The sequence below is a fragment of the Lycorma delicatula genome, chromosome 1 (assembly GCF_047948215.1).
Source record: "Lycorma delicatula isolate Av1 chromosome 1, ASM4794821v1, whole genome shotgun sequence".
NCBI classification, from domain to species: Eukaryota; Metazoa; Arthropoda; class Insecta; order Hemiptera; family Fulgoridae; genus Lycorma; species Lycorma delicatula.
The window spans coordinates 81,822,074-81,839,702 of NC_134455.1; the positions used below are offsets into that span (position 1 = coordinate 81,822,074).

At 29.0% G+C, this 17,629-nt stretch overlaps 1 protein-coding gene across 2 annotated transcripts in view; it reads left to right on the forward strand.

Moving 5' to 3' along the window:
• Window positions 1-13,752, forward strand: part of LOC142319602 (uncharacterized) — a 294,827-nt gene extending 281,075 nt beyond the window's left edge. For both annotated transcript variants that reach the window (XM_075357074.1, XM_075357083.1), the window contains 4 exons: window positions 142-266; window positions 5,079-5,198; window positions 9,801-9,948; window positions 13,474-13,752. In XM_075357074.1, coding sequence (XP_075213189.1) covers window positions 142-266; window positions 5,079-5,198; window positions 9,801-9,948; window positions 13,474-13,567 — 487 coding nt within the window. In that variant the 3' untranslated portion in view covers window positions 13,568-13,752. The remainder of the gene's footprint in view (window positions 1-141; window positions 267-5,078; window positions 5,199-9,800; window positions 9,949-13,473) is intronic.
• Window positions 13,753-17,629: the final 3,877 nt, after the last annotated feature.

Below are 17,629 nucleotides of genomic sequence, written 5' to 3' on the forward strand. Positions count from 1 at the left end.
TTTATAATCATTGGTGGCAAAACATGGCTGAAGTTTTTATTAGTAATTTTCAATCAGATATACTTTTTCTACCTATTTATAATAATTAGAAATTAAAAGATTAATGTAAAATGATCTTTGACCAGAAATTTTTGTTTATAGGTGTGTTGATGACTCTCAGTGTCTTGAAGATGAATGGCAATGCAGTAATAGGCTGTGTATACCATTGTCTAAACGATGTGATGGATATTTTAATTGTTATGATAATACAGATGAATTTGATTGTGGTAAATCAATTTATAATTTTATCAATAATATTACTCCTAATTTTCAAATTACTGTATGCTCTTCATGTATTTTTTTTTTACAGTTACGAACTTAGTTTTTGTAAATATAAAAACTGCAGAACACTTTTTCAGTTATTTCCTTGACTCTTCAGTCATGGCTTTAATAGTAAATTATGTTTAAAAACTCAATGTGAGATTCAGTATATAATATAATTCCATACTTTTACAGTTTATAATGAGTTTATAACATATTATAACAAGTTTGTAACATGAAACGAACTAAAAAAAAAAAAAATCATAATCGTACTTTCTAAGACTTCAAAGAAGAGGTAAATTATCAGTTTCTCTTTTCTATCAGTTTTCCCTTAACACACATAACTGACAACTCCTGAATGACTGTGTTAAAATTTTTGAGTTTTCCAGAAATAGAGTTGGTGTACCTATGTGATTTAAATTAACTTTTGTATAGAAATCAACTATGTACAAGATTGTTCAAATTCTTAAATTAGTACACACACATTAAATTACCACACACCAATATTTGAAAATTTTCAAAGATTTCATTTCAGATCAATCAAAAGGATGTGGCAGAAAAAATCAATTAATAATTTACTTACTGGTCAGCGGTACGGTCCATGGAAGACTATGACTTCTCTCTATATTTTTCCAAACATTCCAACTTTTATCAACTCTCCTCTGTTTCCTCACTCTCATCATCCAACCATGCTTTCTCTCCTTCTTCAACCACCAGGTTTTCCAGCAAATACAGTACTTTCAGTTACTTTCAAATTACCAAACTTTTAACAATTTTCTGTAACACTGCGTTTCAAATATTTTTATTCTTTTCTTTTTCCCTTTTCTCAGCTACTGTTGTTCAAAACATATACTGCATTTCACACAAATATTTTCAAAAATTTCTTCCAAATTCTTTGATCTCTATTTGATTTTTATTTTTGAGAAAACAGAAATTTTTTTGAGAAATACCTGAAATCATCATATTTATTCCAGTTTTCATTATTACTTTGTCCAGCCTTTGTAAATTACTAACTAAATGACAAAATTTTCATCATTTTCGTTATAAGATATTCCTCTTATTTTAATATGTAAATCCTCAATTTCTTCTTTCTATCACATTTCATTATTTATTTTCAAACTAAATTTCTCTCCAAGCGACACATCCATCCAATGCACTAGTATGCATAAAACGCAATTTCTGCTTGATTGTGCGCCACATTTTTGTGGATTGCATGTGTTATGCCACCTTGCGTAGCAAATTTAAATTGCTCAGGAACATTTGTTTTGGGCAAAATTGGAAGAAATTTTGGGCCAGGTATTTTTATTTCTTTGAAGTGTTCATATTTTAGATACTTTTTAATAGTTTTATTTTTTTATTTTATTTTTTGCTGTAAGGGATTCATTTAAAATTTTTATTTTTTCTGTTATCTGAGAAGAAGCCTTTTAAACTACTCTGACTTTGTTAAATTTATTTTATTTTTATTTTAGTTATCTGTGACAGTAGATAAGTTCTTATCTGTGATAGTGGTTATAATTAAATTTTGCATCATGTTAGCTGTGACAGTAGTTGTATGTTTTGTGTTTAACTTTTATATTTTGTTTCTGTATTTCATTTATATTAAGTTTTAATTTTGTTTTTAAATTTCTAGTGCATGTTTTTATTTTTATTTTATTCGATTTTATATTTTTGTTTTGTGGATAATAACGTAAAAATGTTTTTCACCACAAAAAAAAGCAGATCCATATATACCATTCAGCATTTTTTCTAATTCACTATAGACTTCTACCAAAAACACAATGAATAATGTCATCACCAGCTCTCTTAACATCCCTATTTTTCTTCTCTTATAGTTTTCTCCCACTTTTGAATTTATCCTTCAATTCCTCCAGTTCCTCTTTTATATGTTTAGAAGCAATAGGGACAGATCATCCTCTGATTTTTTTTTTTAAACAACTTAAAAATAATATTAACAATTAAATATCAGTAAATACTGATATTTAATGACATCAAATTCTTATACAAACAATAAATAACACCTACTACCAAATGTTACATCAGCTTATAAATCATCCTATGAGTATTTACAATGCACAAGATAAACTATTTGTTCAATAATTCCACATATATTTATTTGTTGTTTTTCTTTGACACAAATGCTACTACTAGACTCTTTTTCTTCAGTCTCATAAATTTTTGTATATAAATGCATAAAGCTTAATTAGTCGTCCTTCTCTCAGATTGCTTGTATTCTCATATTCAGGTCATATTGTTGACTCTCCCCTAAAATCATCAATTTCTTTTACCTCCTCTAATAATTCACCAGATTTCTCTCCTTCATATAGCCCTTATACTTATTCCTGCCATTATATTAGCTCTTTCTTTTGACATTAAAAAGGTTCTCCATCTACATCTCTGATAGTAATACATTTTGCCTTCATTACCCCCAAAGTTTTCTCAAACTTTCTGTTATATCTCCCTTTCAATAATCATACTTTTCTCTGTCAATATACTACTGCTTCAACCAGTTTTGCATCTTTAATAATTTAGTTTCTTGTTTGTTGTTAAAATTTTCTGCTTTATTCATTTTGCTTTTTTTATAATTGTATTCATCAGTTTCAGTATATTTCTCTGCATTCTTACTTTTGTCTACTAACTTTTCTCTTATCTTGCTTTAATTATTTTGTAACTGAAATCCATCTATTTTCAAATGATTTTTTTTTTCTTGTAAAAACTTTTAGGTTTCTTCTAATTTGTTCACATTTTAACTTTTCATCCTTACCATTACACAATCTATCTGATATCTTTCTCTATCTCCTAGTCTTACTCACCTGCTTCTTTTTTTATTATTTTTAAAAGCCTCACTTTACTAAAAAGTGAAAAATTTGTAAAGCTACAAGCTGTAAAACCTATATCCTACTTCATTTCTTTCATCTACAAAATAAATCTTTACTCATTTTCTTTCTTGTCCTCCTGCTACAGTATTGCAGTCTCCTATTGATATTGAATTAACATCTGTTTTTTCATACTTTTTTTCACTTCAGAAGTGAAAGGAAAGAATTGAGCAGTCTTTAGCCGAAAAGAATGGCATATAAATTTGGACTACTGTTGTAGAATTATGCAAACATTTCTGCAACTAGTGTATGAAGGATCTTGCACTAAGATTTATACTTACACCTCTTTAAAACTGAAATCATTATTAACACCTTATAACACTGAAAATCAGGTAAAGTTTGATTAGGAATTATTATTGGGTTAAGCAAAGATGAAGAGATTACAAATCACTTATAGATGTCTGATGAAGCACAGTTTCATTTAAATGGTTTTATAAATAAACAAAATTATTTATATTGGTTGAATAAAGATTTTAAAAAATTCCATGAACAAATAACCACTCATAGTGAAAGAGTGAGTGATGTACTGTAACATCAAATGGTATAAAAAGCACATTTTTCTTTGATGATGTGAAAGGAAGAGCAGTAACAGTCAATTGAGACTGATAAGTGCACATGATTAAAATAGTTTTTGCTGATCAGTTAGCATTTTACCCTCATATGAACCTGTTGCAACGAGACATTACTACCACACCCATTTCAAAAGGTTCAATGGACACCTACAGTTACTTTTTCTCAATAGACTCATTTCGTATAGTAGTAACATGCTATGTCACAAGATCTCATGATCTGTCTGTACACTTATTTCTAAGGAAATATTTGAAAAATTACATAATGTTTATTCAAGTCAGGGGTTAGCTGCATCAAAAATTTCGGGTAGAAATCTTGTCAATACGAAGAACTAAGGGCAGTGCTATGTTGTGATTTTTGTCATCATGTAAAGGGTGTTTACTTCAGAATGGAAAACATTTTACTTAAAACAAAAATACATAGTTGTAAATGTACTTACTACGTTTATATTTTAGAAAAAAAAAATATATATATATAGGCTTTTTAAATATAACTAACAGTTGTATCCATATTCACAGATCGTTTATTGAAAGACTATGTCAACACTATAACACTTCGTTATTGAATTCAGTATGTATGTGAACATTTTTTGTCTCAGATTTTAATTTTGAATTCTGATTAAGCATTGTTTTGGCTGTTGGGTTCCCTCAAAATGGTCACCAAAATTAAAATTTTGTAATAATCATTACACAATAACGATGTTAGCAATCATGTTTGTTTAAACCTACTACTGTAAGGTTTACTAAAATGCATAAAATATATAAATATCAATTTTCTAGATCAAGTGTAAGACTCCCAAAATGGCAGAAAAACTAACTTTTTAATAATAAAAAAAAATCCCACAAACCCGCCAAAACGTAGATAAAAAATTATATTAATGTAGCATATGCAGGACCCCATAGAAATTTATTAAAACTCTAACAAACTCACTTGCCCACCAGCAGTTTTTTAAATTTTAAATTATAAAAATGTGTAGCATTTTAACCAGCATCGCATAACACTATAAATTATGATTAACATAATGTGTAATATATAATTTAATGTCATTCGGGAAAGTCTTACTAAACTTTTCATCGATAGCTGTTTTTTTGCATAATTTTTAGACAGCATTTATTAAAAATGAATTTTAAACATATTAGAGGAAATTTTTTCAATAATGTAAGTAAAAATAAATAGATTGATCACATTCCAGCATCTTTTATGCTTGAATGCTTCCAGTATCTTTATGACTTGCTCTCAATTATTCTCTCTAGTTTCAATATTGTAAATACTTTATATGCATTATTTTCATCCCAATTTGTATCTATGTTAAATCCTTTCTTTCTTTCTTTTTAGAATGTGATCTTAAAACTCATTTCCATTGCGGTAACTGGTTATCTTGTTTGCCAAATAATAAAAGATGTGACGGGGTTGTTGACTGTTGGGATGCCTCTGATGAATTTAACTGTACAAAAGGTAAGTGTCTTAACTGGTCTACTTTTAAGTTAGCAGAATAAAAATCTCTTTAATATTAATAAATATTAAGAGTTAATAATCCATAAATAATTTAATATTTTAATGCTTAATGAATAATTCTGCTTTATAAACTAAACATGAAGTATAATGATTATAGCTTAATTTCCTTTTAAACACATGAAGCTGCTATATCTTTATATGAAGAGGATGAGGCATTTCATAAAATAAATGAAGAAACGCTTGTTTTTTTTTATAAATTAGCACATATTAAATATGCACATGAAAATGATAGCTATGTGATTTAAATAATGAAAGTTCTAACTGGTAGAAAATTGATGTATGTTTGCGAAAAAAATGGCTGTATGTTTGCAAATAATCAGATCCAATTTTTTGAAACCATACTAAATGCTAAAACCTAGAAAAGAATTATTCAGTAATTTAGTATATTGCTGCAAGAGGGTGAACCTAACTGCTGCTTCCATGTGGACAGTCGCTTATCATGTATAAAACATTTCTACATGATTAAGGTGACCTAGAATTGTGTTTACCAGTTGAAACATTTTTTGTGAGACTACTTAAACATATATCCATAGAGAAATCTTCACACCCTGAACTAGTTGAAGAATATTAACATGCCATCAAAGAAGGGAAATCTGAGAAAAATTGTTAGGAAATGATAAATTATAGTGTATGTTCATTGAAATAGAAGTCCATTATTTACAATGTTTCTTCTAATATAACTTTTGAAATCAAGTTAGCCTTACAGTGAACAAATTAATAGTAAATAAACTATTAACAATGGACAAAAAAACCACTTTTTTTGAAGGAGTATTACTTTTTAATGTTAACATCCTTAAAAAAACATATTACACAGATTACTTTGTAAGATTTATTTTAAATAACAGACATATTTGGTATATTAATATTATGCCTGGGTGTTACATTTTTTTAATCTACTAGTAAAATTTTCAGTACACATTATGTATTCTATAAAAATTGTGTGTATATAAAATATAAATATGTGAAAATACATATATACTTGTGAGGGGTGGAAAAATGTGTATGTATTGTTCATATGACTACTCATAATAACACATAAATGAAAAAAGATATTCAAATGAAATAAATATGGTTTAAAAGTACATTTTATTTGCTACAAAATCTTACATTTATTTTTCTTATATCACTACTTAAAGCTACAATTTTTCCCAACTGTGTATCTGTTTTCTAATTCCATCAATGAAGAATGCTGGTAGTCTTTCCTTGAGTTCATGACTTCATTGTGTCCTTCAGTTCATCATCCTTGATGAAATGAATATCTTTTTAATTGCTGAAAAAAGTGAAGATGGCAGAGTGCCAAATTTCAATGAACAATTTCTCACCATAAACAGATTTTAAACAACAATGTCATTAGTGTAGATCTATTTTTACTATTAAGAACTGAATCACTGCTTAATGTACTAAACACATTGACATAGCAGGCATACTTAACTCCGTAACAATGACACTTGATAAGTAATGAGAGTGGGTCAGCAAGTTTTAGAAAGTTAATAGCAGAAGAGCAAAAGTACAAGATGGTAGCACCTGTTGCTTCGCACAACATTTTGTTCTCCTGTACCAGTGTGAATTACATTTCAGTTGTCTCGTGTGGTGTGCACCCTTGAAATATAACCGAAGGAAAACTCAAGAATTTGTGGGTTCATCCATTAATAGCAGGTACCCATTTAAAAAAGAATATATTTATAAGATACATTATGATTAACAAAGAACAATTTTATGAGATACAATATGAGTTATGGGACTGTCAATAGATGTTTGGTAATTACTTTAGAATAAATATTGTTACAGTATTAAAAATATTTAAAAAAATTGGTAATAATGAGGTAAACTATTTTGATATACAAATTAATACTTAAAAGTCAATTAGCCATGAAATAATCCCACCAATAAACGCAACATAATCCATGTCAAATACAAAATGACTATATGTTACTACATAACTGTAAAAAATATATTGTTAAAACTATCATTTGAAATAAATTTCCTTTTTCAATAAATTATCTACCATATATACGAGGCTTGGCTGATAATTTTGCATATTTATGCGTAACATGGGAATGAACAGAGATATTAAAATGAAATAAATGAATAAAAATACAATATGTTACCTACAAAATGCAGTATTTATTGTTCAATATAATCCCCATTTACACTGATACTCTTTACTAAATGATACTCTTTTCACTGATACTCTTTTCCCAATGTGTGACAAGTTTTTGCATTCTGTCGCTGAAAAATTCTGGCAGTCTTTCTCAGATTCAAGTAGCCACAGCTTCCTTCACGTCATCATCGGTGGTGTAATGATTACCTTTGAGATCTTGCTTGAGATGATGAAATCAGTCACAGAAACTGGTCATCTGCTGCGAAGTGCATTCTCAATTGTCTCTTTACTAGCTTCACATTAGCGAAATTTCAATGCCTACCTATTTGTAGTACTCCTGTCAACAGTTTCACTACCATAAACTGCTTTTAAATGACAAAAAATATTCATAGGATTCACATTTTCTACTATTAAAAATTCAATCACTGCAAACTGTTTTAACTGTGTTGACATATTGGCTGTACTAGACTCAATTTTAACTGCTATTGAAAACAAACCAGTATACTGATTTCAACGCATTATTGCAGCTTTGTAGAGGGGGATTGTAGCTATCATGTATTGCCAAGTTTTGTGTTAAACTCTGTGAGAATGCTACTGAAACTTTTTCAGAATTGATAAAGGCATATGGAGATGACGCTCTGTCACAAGCCCAAGTTTTTAGGTGGTTTAAAGCATTTTCAGATGGCCAGGAATCAGTTGCAGACGATCCACACCCTGGCAGACCATTAACATCAAAAAGTGACAATGTTGAAAGAATCAGAGACTTAATGGTACGACCAGCGATTAAATGTCAAAATAATTGCAGAATAATTGAATTTGAACTATACCACACTCCATCAAATTTTGATAAATGAATTTGACATGAAAAAAGTTTGTGCAAAATTGGTCCCAAAAAACCTCACAGTTGAACAGAAAAACAACAGGGTGAAAGTGTGCTGCGATCTTCTATGGTGAATTGAAACTGAACCTGATTTTCTATAAATGTTATTACTGGTGATGAATTTTTGATATTTATAATTTTTGATACCCTGGCAGACCATTAACATCAAAAAGTGACAATGTTGAACGAATCAGAGACTTAATGGTACGACCAGCGATTAAATGTCAAAATAATTGCAGAATAATTGAATTTGAACTATACCACACTCCATCAAATTTTGATAAATGAATTTGACATGAAAAAAGTTTGTGCAAAATTGGTCCCAAAAAACCTCACAGTTGAACAGAAAAACAACAGGGTGAAAGTGTGCTGCGATCTTCTATGGTGAATTGAAACTGAACCTGATTTTCTATAAATGTTATTACTGGTGATGAATTTTTGATATTTGAGTACAACCCAGAAACAAAATGCCAGAGCAAGTAGTGTACCACACTTCAAACTCACCACATCCCAAAAAAGCAAAAATGACCAAATCAAAACCATGCTAATTTGTTTCTTAAATAGTAATGGCATTGTCCATAAGGAGTTTTTGCCTACAGGACAGACTGTAAATCAATATGTTCACTGAGAGATTCTTGAAAGACTGCGGAAAAGTGTTGCCAGAGTGAGACCAGCCATCAAAGATAACTAAATGCATGCTGCTTCAAAAAAATGCAGCTTGTCACATTGCACTTGAGTTTTTAGCAAAAAAAAACAATCCTGTAGTTCCTCAACCACCTTATTCACCTGACTTGAGTCCCTGTGACATTTTCCTGTACTCAACTTTAAAAAAAAACACTGAAAAGGACACCATTTTGGAACAGCAGAAAACATAAAAAAATTGTAATCGACCATCTGAAGGATATTCCTGTTTCTGTGTTCCAACACTGCTATGAAGAGTGGGAAAACCATTTGAAGCATTGTGTGGCTTCCCAAGGGAACCTTATATATATATACACACACACACACACACACACACATATCATGATCTATTTCCTTTTCTTTGCAGTTAATTGATTCAAATTTGGTGCAAATTTCATTCTACAGTTTTTGTTTTCAATGTTGATCACAGTAATATTTTTAAATTTTTATCATACAATAAAAGTCTACATCTGGATACATGAAATTAATTTTTCATTAAAATTATCAGTCCTGAGTAGGAAATGTTTGACACATAATTGCAGTGTACAATGTATATATAATAACCTAATAACTGGTAATAGCCTGTAAACATGTTTAAACCTGTAGGCAGTTGTTAAGTTGTAAATGTTATGTACAGGCTGAACTGCTCCATGACTAAAAATTTAAATCAGTTAGACATCAAACAGTGTGCATTTGACTTATATATATCTATAGGCATCATTTGTCCAAGTTAACGTTGCATAAGTAAAAATCATGATTGTGCGGCTAGCCTTATGATACTTGACCAGTAACAGTATAGTATATTTTATACATGAATAAACTACATTTGCTACAACTAATTTTATAAACTTTTCTAAAATAGATGTACTTTCATTTCCAGATTGTTTTGGTAGCGGTCAGTTCACATGCAATGACAGTCAATGTATACCTAGTCACCAGTTTTGTGATGGTTTTCCAGATTGTATTGATCATTCTGACGAACCTCTTGGATGTGGAGGAAATTGTAAAACTCATGAATGGAAGTGCAGGTAAAAAATAATAGTTTTTATAATTTTATTTCCTCAAAAAAAATAAATAAAAAAAATTACAAAAAAGTATACTATTTTATATAATTTTTTGGCAACATGAGATTCAAATTACAAAAAGTGGGAGCATAATTTGCTTTTATTTCACAATAGATAGAAAATAATTTTCACTAATCTGGTTGTAGACTCTTACTCATTTCACATTTGACGCTATTTTTATAATCTTTGGTCATTTATATTTGAAATTCATTTTTAGTGATGGTTTTATTTCAGGCGTATGAGAATATTGTGAAAAACTGTGCTCAAAAAATTTGAAGATGTTGAAAACCATAAATCTTTTAAGTGACAATATTATTGTCATTTCATTAGTAATATGTCAGGTAGCATCATCGTGCTGAAATAGTCATTCTTGTTTAATTCCCTTTAACAATACAATATCTAAAGTGCTGATAAAAAAGTAGGAAGTAAGCACCATATAGACAGTTCAGTCTGTGAGCAAACTTTTTTTAGGGATTTTCTGTGAGATCAATTAGACACTCATTCACATCCTCAAGAACTTTTATGGTTAACAATGATGGTTGACCTAAGTAAGATCTTTTGATTCTGTTCTCTACTTATATCACAAAATTTTTAAAATTTGTAAAACAATTTACAAAAACTATAAAATGTAAAAAAAATATCTAAATATTTATTGGGTAACTATGTAACTTAGCCTGAGTATCATTCCAGGACACACTAAAAATGAAACTAAATTCATTTCTTCATGATGTAGTGGATAGTCATAATTATAAGTAATAAAGATGTCTAAATAATAAAATATCTATAAATAGATACTTGTCTTGAGACGAGCGATCAAGAGGTGGCAGATGAGCTTCTACATAGCCTCGATGCTGCAAGACAACAGATATGGTCAGAAACGATGGGAAGCCTGAACTTTCAGACCTTGAGTCGTTCGGGGACTCTAAGAAAATTAGGAATTGGAGCTCCTATTCAGAGACAAAAAGCAAATGTCTTGAGGAGAGAGGGAAGAGAGACTGAGTATGTTCACCCTTTTATACTTGAAGAGATTGAGTCGATGCTCAAAGATGTCGCTCCAGGATTCGATGGTATCAATCCAGAATTAATTAAACTGCGGAAAATATGCAAAAATTTGGGTGGCCAGATTCTTCACTGATAACAATACTTCACTGATATAATACAGACCGGTAGTGTACCCAGAGAGTTCAAGCAATTGAAGGTAGTAGCCATTTTATTTTAAAACCAGCAATCTTATTAACTAAGAGCTACAGACCTATAGCATTGCTATCAGTGACATATAAATTACTAGAATGGCTTATCTACAACAGAATCTGTCGGAGAATATTTGATGTTATACCGATTGAACAAGCAGGCTTTAGGCCAAAACGAAGTTGCACCGACCAAGTTTTCTCGCTCACAATGTACACTGAAACGGGGTTCCAAAGAAATCTTAAAATCTCTGCTGCATTCATTGATTTATCAGCCAGCCGCTTACAATACTGCCTGGAGAGAAGGCATGATTTGTAAGATCTTCTGTGTAATCCCATGCAAACTAACAGCTCGCCTCCTTAATAACAGGTTGAACGACAAAATGTTACAAGTTATCATGTGATCTGATATAAGCTCACCAAGGAAAAGAATAGCCTGCCAGAAGAGTCGGTACTTGCACCTCTCCTTTTCAGCCTCTATGTTGCAGACATGCCAGAAACAAGATCTAAAAAGCATGGCTACGCTGATGATTGGGTGCTAATAACAAAATGTAGATGATCATTTAAAGAGCTGGAGGAGGTCCTGTTGACAGAAACTGTCACTAGAGAAACTGGGAAGGTACTTCTGAAGGTGGAGCCTCCAACCAAATGGTAGTAAAACAAAGGTGTCATGCTTCCATCTACGTAACAAGTTTGTTAATAGGGAGCTTAAAATTCTATTTTTTCTTTCACAAAAAGACACCAAAATGCCTAGGCGTGACACTTGATAGAACGCTTTCATTTAAGGAGCACCTAATGAAAACTGCAGAGAAATTGAAAGTGAGAAACAACATTATATACTCTGTGGAACAACGTGGGGAGCATCAGCTTCCACTTTGCACACACATTCTCTGAACCTCGTTTTCTCAGCTGCAGAATATTGTGCATCAGTGTGGCTTAACAGCCCATAAAATTGATGCTCAACTTAACACTACATGAATGATTGCCAGGGTTATCAGGTCTATTCCTGTGGAACGGTTCCTAGTATTGAGCAGCATACCACCCCCAAACCTGTGCTGTATGAACGCTCTTATAAGAGAGTACAAGAAGATTATGGACAATCAAAACCTACCAATACATGAGGATAGTGAGGATACCAATCATGGTCGCCTTCAATCTAGAAAGCCACCTATCAAAAACAGCAATTGCTGCCACAGAGGAAGGATTTCACCTAACTGATGCTTGGCATCAAGAATGGACCACAAAGCAGAATAACCAAATCCCATATATTACTCAAAAGCTGTCGGGGGTTTTGACTTGCCACAAAGACATGGTCAACGCTAAACAGAATACGAACTCATCTCCTGTATAAATGGGGTAAAATACCAACACCCCTTTGCGAGTGTGGTGAAAATCAAACTGTTAAACACATCACAGAAGTTTGCCCTAGGACAGTTTATGAAGGGACTCCTAAAGAATTCCTGATTGCGACTCAAGAATCAGTAGCTTATATTAATTTGTTAGATGTTTGTTTGTAAATTTTTACTGTAATTGGTGTTGTCTTGGGCCATATGCTAAATAAATAAATAAAGTAGTCATTGGTTTTACATATTGTCACTGTTTATAAATGAATTATACTTTTGTACTAATTTACTAATTCCTTTTATAACAATAAGTTTTAAAATAAATGATTTTGATAACTATTAAAATATATATTTAAAAAAAAATTTGTCTAAATATTTTTACTTTATTACAAATAATTACACTTACAAAACACATGGTTGCTAAAAGGGTAAAGATTAGTATAATGCAATTGTTCTGTCTTTTACAGCTAAGCCTTGGATATTTGTCCAGCAGACATATCAATATTATTACATATACATAATGTAATAATATCTTAACTGTGTACAATGTAATTAATTGTACTTATATTTCAAATTATGTTATCATAATAAAGTAATTATATTCATTACTTTTAGCTCAGATTCATTCTGTGAAACATTATCAAGCAATCATCATCATCATCAACAAGCAAACATTTTAATTTTCTTTAACTCAGATTGCCAACTGCCAAAATTTGTTGAATCCCCCATTCTTGCTTTTTCTGTACACAGTTAAAAACTCTTACAGTAGCATTTTTTCAAGTTCAAATACAAGCACCTAGATAACAATTTTTACAGTATTCCATTTTATACAAAAGAAAAAATAAAAAATTATGAGAAAATATAAATAATTGAACTAGTGTATGAAAGAAAATATTTTTAATACAATTTTATTATAATTTTTGTTTTCATAAAGAAAATTTTATTGTTTATTATCTCAGAAATAACAGATGCATCCATAAGACTAACATCTGTGATGGGAAGGATGACTGTGGAGACAACAGTGATGAAGAATTATGTTCCAGTATAAGATGAAAAGAATTACTATAAATAATGATGAAATAATATTACTTAATACAACATAAACCAAAGTCAATACATACCATTTTGTATAAGAATTTTATCTACTAAAGTAAAATATGAAGTTAAAATATAAAAATTAGTCATGTAAAATTAATGAACAGTTTAATGAACAGTGCAACTGTTCATTAAACATACTTGTAATTTATTGTCCGAGTATTGTGTATTGTGTATTCATAACAGAAAAACTATTGATCATCTTTCCTGAGACAGTTTTTGTTTTGTTTTTTTTTTTAATGTATACAAAAATCATAAGTGGAAAACAAACTAATGTCTGTAATGTTTACTTTTACATCACTTGCACAATAAAGTATATTGTTATTATAAAATAAATGTTTCATTATACTAGATAATATTGTTATTATTATTATTATTATTATTATTATTATTATTATTATTGCATGTACTCCAGTCATTTAGACAGTATTTCTTTTATAATTGTAGCATAACAAAATGTTTCAAATATTCATTCAGTTTATTAAATGTTTGGTTCTTAAATTGCTTATGTGAAACAACAGAAAGAAGTTCATATTCAAAAATGTTTTAAAAGATATATACATAAAGGAATTGTGCAGTAATTAATTTATGATGGATTAGAAACTGCATTGTAATTCAGTTAACTGAATCAGTAGAATTAACTGAATAAAAATCTATAGAACACTAAAAACTGTATTTTCTCTATAGAAATAGTTTATGCTTTGATCACTAGCAACATTGCATTAAAATAAATATTGTTTTAAAATAATTCATATGAAAAAACCTACAGAAAGATAATATTTTTTGTTAAAAATAACTTACATTAGTTTGAGAAATTAATTTAAATCAACTAAAATAACAACATTGTAATATCAAATAAGGATTTAAGATTTTTTTTAAGGGTCTGTATTTTTAGGTTATTTTGGACATTTATTTTTGGCTCCACCAAAAAGAAACATCATTATTCTACATGTATTTGCTTCATTGTTGACATTTTAATTAATAATCAGTCTTTTATATTTAAGTGAACAGTAAATAGACAAGATATCTCATCCTACACATACTTGTTTCATCTTTGATTTCATAATAGTGTTTTTTGTTTACAAATGTATACAATAATAAGCATATTGACTACCACCACACTTTTATACTATGCTGGTTTTCATTGATATTTTAAACAGAAATTTGATTTTTTTTCCAAGTATTTAGAATCTGTTATGACAAGAGAACAAACATCTGGTTCTTTTTAAAAGATTTTTTTTATTTTCATATAAATTAATTTTTAATTTTAGTTATGATATGAAAACATAATATAGACGACATAGAAATTTTTATCCAGTACAATGTTTATCTTCAAATTTCACACAATATATAAACATACCATAATTATACCATACCATATAACTATAACATACATATGTATACAGACCATAATCCCGCACACAATGTCATGATGTTTAAAAAATTTTGAACCTAAGCAGGTGAACAGTTCACAACATTTTTTGTTTAGGAGAGCAACATTTTTAGGAGAGCTCTAGAACTATGGTGATTATTTTAAACCACATTAATAGAAATTTTTTTATTTAATTTTCATCTAGCTTTTTGATTTTGTGAACTTTTTTAGTAGTAGATTCTTGTTTCTATAAGTGCAAAAATACTTTTCTTCAATAGAAAACTGTTTTTTAGACATTCTGCTTATAATAATATAGAAAAATACTAAAATGAGTTCCATTCTTGAGTGGCATTCTCAGAATGAGTGACACTCTACAGTGCACAGTAGTTTTCATTCAGCAAAGTAAATAACATTCTCTTCATATTACTTATTCAAAGAGCATACTAATACAACATAGCTGTTTCCCACAAAATCAAGTAGCATTCAAATGCAGTGTAGTATTATGTGCAGAAAAGTCTTGATTTTTAAATTTGGCTTTTTTAAAATTACAGTCACAAAATACAAAACACTTAAATAGTTAAAAATTTTAAGCAGTGCTCATTTATTTAGCTACTTGCTAACATAAATCATGTTAAAAAACAGTACACATATACTAAAATTAAACAACTAGTTTATAAAAATAAATTTTAAATAATCTATTCCTCATAAAATTCTGTTTATGATAATTTGATATGATAAAGCAACATTAAAGATTTTCTGAATGAGTTTAGTGTTTATTTAAGTTAGCTATGTCAAAATTATATAATATATATATATATATATATATATATATATATATATATATATATATATATATATAATACTATAATATATATTACTTAGTATGTCATATTAAGTAATGATCCTTTATCTAAATAAAATCGGTGCATAGAACTTATGTTTTATCAGTAATCATTTTTATACCTTCAAAGTTATTTATCATATACTAATAAGGGCAGTGCATTTTAAAAATAAGAAATAAATTTTCATTCATAATTTATATTAGATTTTTATTTATTTTAGATTTATATTAGATAATATTATTAGATTTATATTAGTATTAGTAAATACTTCAACATTAATATTAAGGGATTTTTTAAGAGACATAAATTGGATCATAAAAACCAATAACACAAAACAGACCCTCATGTGAGAAAAGGTATGATTCAAAAGAAATATTGACAGCAAATTTATTTTACAGACATAGTAACTGATATTTTTACAATATTGTTAAGAAAATTTGATAATTATATAATGTTCAATGGAACAGATAGATAGAGAGAGAGACAGAGACAGAGAGAGAGAGAGAGAGAGAGAGAGTGAGAGAGATAGAGAGGGGAGGAAAGATCTAATTGAGAAGAAAGTACTTGAAAAAAGAATTTTAGTTGATGTTAGATTATACTGTTTAATGCTACTTATCCTGCAAAACCATTCTTTTCAATTTACAAATTTAACATCCACGAGTTTGTAGTATAGTAATTATGCTTTAAAATAAAGTACCCTTATGAAGTTAAATGCAAATTACTGTTTATAGCTTCTTTTATTTCTCTGATCCAACTGCATCCTGCCTTTTGAGGTCTTTCATTATATAATTATTATATAATAAGCAGTTTTTAGTAGTGTACATCACTTTAGATTTATACAGTTAGTTTTTTCTTTGTAAAAGATATTGAAATATATAACAGTTCTCTATTAATATTGTGAAAGGAACAATAATTGTAATAAATTTATAATACATATAGAGCTAAAAAAATTAATAAAAATAGGAAACTGTCTTCCGCAAGTATCATTTATTGTTATTAAAAAAAAATATATATATATAATTTTTATAACTATAGTCTATTTAGACGGACAGACAGATATTTATATTAATAGCAATAAAATGAATAAAATAACAAAGTTATAGAAATTTTAATACATAATTAAGAGTAACATATAGTGTATATTTGTACATAACAATTGTAGAAGAAATCTATTTGTACCATTAGAAGTGAAACACTAATATATATCATAATTAGTAAGAGAAATGTATTCCTATTTAAGAAGGTAATCTGATTAGTTTACCTATAAATATAAGTAAGTAGATAATTATGTAATACCATTCTAAAAAAGTATTATATTAAAAAGTAGAATAAAGTAATATATTGGAAAATTATGTTTATTAGAAATAAATTTTTTTATTTAATGTGTCATTTTTTTTTTTTACAAACTTATTTTATTATTATTTTCCTAATATGTTTCAACCTGTTCAGCTAGTGAACAATACCCCCCCCCCCCCTAAAAGTGTGATGATGATATATGACATGTAAATGAGTTTTGTATAGACTCAGGCTGACCATCTACTGTCTAGTATACATATCTGTAAAAAAGCAACTAACTTTTACTAGTATATTTGGACCTCAGAACTTTCAACCTAAAAAACTTTCTATGACTTACTACTACATCAGTCTGGTGGGCAAACCTCTTAAGGGCTAAGAATTAAAAGAAGCTGATTTAAATATCATCCCTGTAAAGAAAAACTTATGTAGTAATGTAGTATACCCATTCAAGATTTTACAGTGGCTCAAAATAAAGTTTTTGAATGACTAATTTAAACTTTGAATGAGACA